Below are 6907 nucleotides of genomic sequence, written 5' to 3'. Positions count from 1 at the left end.
GTCTATAGCCCTGCACAAAAGATAAACCATATTTGTATGGTCACGTTAAAGTATTACAAATTCCCACCACATCTAAGCAATCGAACTCCACAATCATATGCCCCATCATTATCAATATAACGACATTAGACAACCCTTCCAAAAATGGTCATGCCTTCAAGAGTTTCAATTTCGTACTAACGAGAAATTGCTTTCTAACCAAACAACCTATCTCGTCCAATGCGATCGTGAACAATTCAACCAAACTCACTGATTTTCCTAGATCACGGGGATCCCCATATACAACATCAGACAATTAGCTTTCCACGTGCTAGGTTCTGGCAAAGCCCATTGTGTGAGACATCAACATAATCTGAACCTTGATGATCAGTTGTTTTTTTTTTTCTGAGCAAGAAACACATGGATCAATGTGTTGGTCCATCTACAAGAGATGGTACACATCGAGTCCCTAATATATTAATATTATAATGGTGTTACAGAAAACAGGGCTGGAGAGTTACAATTGCAATAACTTTTCAGAGGTTACACAAAGGTTTGTCAAAGACATACGTAAATGGATCAGTCTATCACATTTGTTAATTTTAATTTGAAAGAGAAAAACTAAATTAAACTGAGCCTTTTTTGTATAAAGTATTTTTTTTTTTTTTTGAAAAAGATATGAGATGAGTCAACAGATGCACCAAGACATTTCCAGTAGGTGGAAACCTTTTTAGCACACTCATCATTCCCGCTTCATTAAATATAAAACAATAAGTATAGAAACCAAGAAAGGAATCCCAAAACAAGGGCCTAGAAGAAAGCCTAATGAAACCCACAGTCAAAACATATTAAATGAAAGCAGAAAGAAATATTAAGAGCAATGGAACTACTAAAATAGTCTCTGAAGAGATTGGATCCACTCGTCCAAAGGCCAGTGAGAGCTTTAACATCTTCCCATATTTCAGTGAGTGTGTTTTCCTTCTTCTTGAAAATTCTATTGTTGCTTTCTAGCCAAATAAGCCAAAGAGAAACATCCACCAAATTGAAGAATATTGCTTTTTTTCCTCTCTTTTTCTGTAAAGAATGCAAATGTTTTTGCAAAAGGGGGACTGCTTCCTAGAAGTCGATTTCCCATTTGGTTAAGTCTTCCCCTTTATCCCATATTTTTTGGGCAGATGGACAGGAGATGAACAGGTGGTTTATGTCTTTATCGGCTTCTTTGCAAAGAATGCACCAATTTTTTTGCGAGTTTTTTTTTTTTGGAGACGATCTGCAGTATTTAAACAATTATGAATAATGGATCAAAGAAAAAATTTACATTTTTTTTGGTATGCTAGTCTTCCAGAGCTTGAGAAAGACAGATGGATCTGAAGTTAAAGTACTTTTAAACTAAGGAATGATGTATTTGAACTTTTTCATTTCTGTGTGAAAAAAGATGATGCATGTAATTGGTTTTCCTCCGACTTCAATTGATCTGAATCTCTTTACAGCAAATAACAATCGATGATGGAATTTAATTAGAAGAACAAAAACACTTATAAGTTTTGGTAAAATCACCGAAAAATTGATAGTTCATCTTAACATAAATATCTTTTTTTAAGATACAATCCTACAAATCAGAAATAATAGAACCTGCACATCCATTGACAACAATCATCCAATATCATTTATTAAAAATTCAATACACGAAACTTTTTTCTCAAGTTTAAAATCACTCTAAAAACATGTTTTTAATTATTGAAAATTAACATTTAAATGCTAGAGCTTACAGTTCTAAATTAGATTATTTTCTTATCAGGACAATAGATTTTGAATAACTGAAAACATATATTTGAGAGTGATGTTAATATGATGAAAAAAGTTCTACTCTCAAACTTGTCTCATTTTCAACCACACCCAATGCTTTCTATATACTCTCTCATAAAGATATTGAGATTTCAAGAGTCTGACCTTCCTTGGGGATGAAATGATATAAAGTGTAGTGCATAAGAATTTCAATATAATTCCTTATTGATCCTCTACTTTATCCGAAGAAGAAGAATGTTCAAATTGGCTTTCCTCCAAATTCTGCATCAATACATTCATTAATTACCAAATAAGGAAAATTACGTAAGAGATGATAACGTTAATTAAATATATTAACCTGTTCTTCAAACAAATTTGGAATTCTGGTATCGATATTGTCCTCCCAATATTTTCTAATGATGATATTCATATCAGTTTCCACCATCATCTCTTTGGATTCTTTTGGGTGATGCAATGTATCATCGTCGTCGTCGCCGTCGTCGTCGTCATCATTCTTTAAACAAATATTTTCATATTTTAAACGAGGTGTGCTTACGATTCCAAACGAAAAGACCTTCATTTCAGGACACTTTTGAATGTATACTTCTTCCAAACATGGAAATTTAATAATGCATCCCCCACGATAAAAGCTTGTTAGGTTGGAACAAGAAGTAATGATTAAAAGTTGTAGGCTGTTGAATACGATAATTTCATCATTTCCATCTTCTTCAGCTGATCCTCTCTCAATTACACTACTCATCCTTTTACATTCTTCTATTCTCAAATGTTCAAGATGCACAAGTTTTGTAGCCACCAAAGGATTCAGCAAATGGGTTAGTCCATCACACTTTATCACATCAAAAACTACCAAGTTTGTAAAACACACTAATGATGGCACTAAACTACTCAATCTTCCACATTCTGAAATGCTTAGAATAAGCAAATCTTGAAGAACTGAGGTAATATTGTTTTGTGAGAATTCTTCATCCCACAAATGCTTAAGCTTGGGTAGTTTAGATAGAGCAAATCTCCGTAAAACCATATAGCTTGGAATCAGTATGTTGCTGGGAAAAATTTCTTCAATAAATGCTCCTTCCAATTCAAAGTCTTCAAGTTGGTATAAGATTTCTAACATTTCCATTGGCAAATGAGTTGAGTTATACTCAACAAAACCATATAGCTTCAATTTTTTAAGATTCGGCAACAATTTAGAACTATCTCCCACCTGTAGAAACCCCAACCTGATCAAAATTTATTAAATGAATGCAATAACTTCTATATGCACAAGAATTATAATTAATTAATTAGCCCAAAGTATCTTAAATATATGTAATTAGATAAAAACGAAACAAATCATAAGGTTATATTCATAACTTTAGATTTAAGAGATATATTGCTTATTCTTTTTCCACATGAACATTCTTTTTCCACATAAACAATTGAACCTCCAATAACAATATTTGCAACCTTTTGTCTTACTCCACAAGATTTTCCCTAGGATTTCGAGGACAAACATAATAAACAATAAATAATGAAGTGATTATTTAACAAATATTGGCACATAAGTGAATAGCAATTTAATTTTTGAAATATTAAATAAATATGATGTGTTGTAAAGGATATATATTTACCTTGGAAGAAGAAGTTTCCAATTGCTTTGATTCCAACCTATCATAATCTGCCGACTTTTTCTTCCATATAACCTCCACAAATTGTTTGATATCAATGCTTAGTGCTTCAAGTTGCTTGAGAATTTTGACTGAATATTCTCTTCTAAGTCTTGGACATTCATCAATAGTCAAACTTTTTATATTTTCCAAACTCAGAAGCTCACTAGGATTTTTGCTCCACACATATTCAAGGTTTGGAAGATTATATAATTTCAACTCATTCAAATTTTGGAGCACGATGGGACTTGCTTCAACAATATTAATTGGCTCTTGCACTTCAAATATTCCTTCCAACAATTTACAATCTTCGATTATTAAGATTTTAAGGCAGGTAAGAATGTTCATCATATTTGAAGAAAATAATACTTTTTGAAGATTGTTGCATGAATAAATGTTTATTTCCTTCAGTTTGGAAAAGGAATTAGGAACCAGTACATTATTGCTCCATATCATCTTCAAATTCGTTGCGCTCCTAATTTTCAACTTCTCCAAATTAGGAAGCGATACCTACAAATTTGCGTAATTTGAAAATTCAGTTTGAGACAATGTAATTAACCATCATCACAACTGATGCTAATTAACAATTTATAATGTATATAGTCTTCCAAAATTACCATAACAAATGGTGTAAAATGATTACTTCAGATGAGCTTTCTTAGATAGGAAATATCTAATAAACTTCTTTTTAATTTTCCTGGAACAACACCTACCATGCATTTATATAATTCAGGTAGTTTAAAAATGATATATATTATTATCAATGGATGAAATAAGAAAGAGCCATCTCTACGTTAAGAGAAGAGCATTCTAAAACAAAGAAGAATAGAATTTGATCCTTGATATGATTACTAACTACAAATGCTGGAAGGAACTTGGGTGAGAGGAACGATAGAAAGAACGCAAATATAATTTAATTAATTTAGATGAGAATACAGAAACATAGAAAAATGAGTTAATTGGAATTTACCTCTTCACTGAAAAATGATTCACCAATGTTGGTGGTATTGCTATCTGTGCTTATTCTCGGGTTTGTTGAATTATCCTCACTTAATTGTCCAAATTTCTCAATCTTAGAGCAAAATTTCTGAAGTCGTGATAAATACCGTAGAGATAAAGACTTTAAATGAGTAAACTCAATGTGATTGGTTGCCTCCTCGTTTTCCTTCACAGTGATCATCACTTCCATCTTCTCACAAACATTAACTTCAAGTTGCTCAAGATTCAAAATGTCATCCAAGTTGTAGTTGAAAAAGAGAGTTTTCAATTTATTGCAATTCGATATGATTACATTCTTCAAATTGTTCAAAGGAGATTCGCCATGATAACCATGAATTACACTCTCCAAATTCCCCAAGTTATTCAGATTTAAGTACTCCAATTTGGATAAGCATTTTCGCAAAGGCTTATTCTTTTCATGGATAAAATGTTGAAATTTTGAATCATCATAAAGGTAGAGATACTTCAGATGTACGAAGTCATTTGCATCTACCAATTCTGAGTGAAGAATCTTTGAACAAATTGATCCTTTCAAATGCACTTCTTCTGATCTTTTTAACAAAATTTTTATCCAATCATCCAAGCAACTTCCTGATTCCATCTTGATTCCAATGAAGCTGGTGTTGTTTTCATAAATATATCTTCCGTCACGTTGGCAACCAATGTTAATGACGAATTTTTCAAGATTCAACTCCCCAGCTAAAAACAAGTCTTTTGGCATAATTTCTTCATCTTTTTTTTGAAAGGAAACAGCTAGATAGGACTTAGGGAAAAGCCTAAGACCAATCTAGACGCACAAATTTATTAATAAAGGGCTAGAGAAAAGCCCAAGAGTTAAGTACAGAAGTTGCTAAGGTTTAAAGCAATTGTAGCAGCTGAATAATTTTTAAAGTAAGAGTCCCTAGTGCACCAATTGCCTATAAGGAATTTGCAATCCTCCCACATATTGGCAGATGTTTTATGAGAGCTAGGGGATCCAAAAATTCTAGTATTTCTTTCACACCAAATTACCCAAAAAATGGCTATTATTCCACAAAACACGACTTTGCGATTCGGGCTGAAGCAAGTTGGGGACCGGAAGAAGGAAAACACTTCCTCCAGATCTGCGGTGCTGGGAATTAATCTGAAAGTATTCTGGAGAAAGAACCATAAAGGCTTCACGGCTTCGCAATGGAGAAAGAGGTGGGTTCCTGATTCACTATCCTTCTTGCAAAGAACACACCAGTTGGGTTGCAGGGAAATATTGGGCCTTCTTTGTTGAACAACCTCCATCGTATTTATTCTTCTCTGAATCAGGCACCACATGAAAAATTTGATTTTCATTGGAATGGTGGACTTCCAAATATTCTCGAGAATTTTTGATTGAGGGTCCTCTGAGGATGGATTCAGCTGCCGAGAGATCAAGACTTTAGCAGATGCAATGGAAAAGGAATTTTTGCTGTCTGGGATCCAGGTAGGTTTGCTTGAACCTCTACTAAATCTCGGAGAAGGAAGAATCTCTAAAATTTTTGCCCATGTATTTCTTTCTCTATCGTTCAGCTCTCTTCTGAATCTTATGTTCCATTGGCTATCGAGTGTGTTCCATGCATCTTTAACTGTGATTTCTTTGTCAAGCGAAAGAGCAAAAAGTCTCGGATAAGCAGTTGAGAGACAACCTTCTAGAGACCAATTAGAGTACCAGAAGGAGATTTGATCTCCATTATTTAGATCCCAACTTTGCTTGCTCCTGAACCAGTCAATATTGTCAATTATAGATCTCCATGGGGCTTTAGGAGTACTAGAAGAGATGTTTGATGGAATATCTCCTGGGTATTTTCCTTTATATTTGCATTGAATCAGTTTCCTCCAAAGAGCTGTAGGTTCCGAGAGATAACGCCAGAGCCATTTTGTTAGGAGGGCTTTATTAGTCACATGAAGTCTTGAGATACCCAGACCACCCTCCTCTTTAGATTTCGTGACTTTATTCCAGTTAATTAAGTGAGACCCTTCTGATCTGTTGTTACCTTTCCATAGGAAATTTCTCCAGAATTTTTCAATGTTTTTACATGTCAGGGAAGGGGCTTGGAAAACAGATAGTTGGTATATAGGAAGGCTGCTAAGGGTTGACTTAATTAAAGTGAGTCTTCCTCCCTTGGAAATCTGAGCATATTTCCAATTATTGAGCTTCTTTTGGATCTTTTCTTCAACATTGGTCCAAAAAAGTCTGGATTTTGGGTTGCCACCGAGAGGAACTCCCAAGTAGGAGAGGGGGAGAGAATGACAGGATATACCCCAAAAAGAAGCACAATCCTTAGCTCTAGATTCAGACACATTCATTGGCACCAGAGCTGATTTCAATAAGTTTATTTTAAGGCCCGAGGCTTTTTCAAACAGAGATAATGCCATTCGAAGGTTATTCAGGTAAACATCATTATCTTCTATGAAAAGAAGAATGTCATCAGCAAAGAGGATATGGGATATGTTACAATTATTACTGA

At 34.0% G+C, this 6907-nt stretch overlaps 1 protein-coding gene across 1 annotated transcript; it reads right to left on the bottom strand.

Moving 5' to 3' along the window:
• Nucleotides 1-310: 310 nt before the first annotated feature.
• Nucleotides 311-5159, bottom strand: LOC103495494 (uncharacterized). Its single transcript, XM_051084758.1, has 5 exons — nucleotides 4402-5159; nucleotides 3396-3941; nucleotides 2123-2989; nucleotides 1930-2046; nucleotides 311-1249 (listed from the first exon to the last, which is right to left on the bottom strand). Exons 1-4 carry the CDS (start codon nucleotides 5149-5151, stop codon nucleotides 1987-1989), a joined length of 2223 nt encoding a protein of 740 aa, XP_050940715.1. The 5' UTR covers nucleotides 5152-5159; the 3' UTR covers nucleotides 311-1249; nucleotides 1930-1986.
• Between the last annotated feature and the right edge of the window lie 1748 nt (nucleotides 5160-6907).

Source organism: Cucumis melo, chromosome 5 (assembly GCF_025177605.1).
Source record: "Cucumis melo cultivar AY chromosome 5, USDA_Cmelo_AY_1.0, whole genome shotgun sequence".
NCBI classification, from domain to species: Eukaryota; Viridiplantae; Streptophyta; class Magnoliopsida; order Cucurbitales; family Cucurbitaceae; genus Cucumis; species Cucumis melo.
Note: the sequence above shows the minus strand (reverse complement) of the source record. Positions and strands in the feature narration are given on the sequence as shown.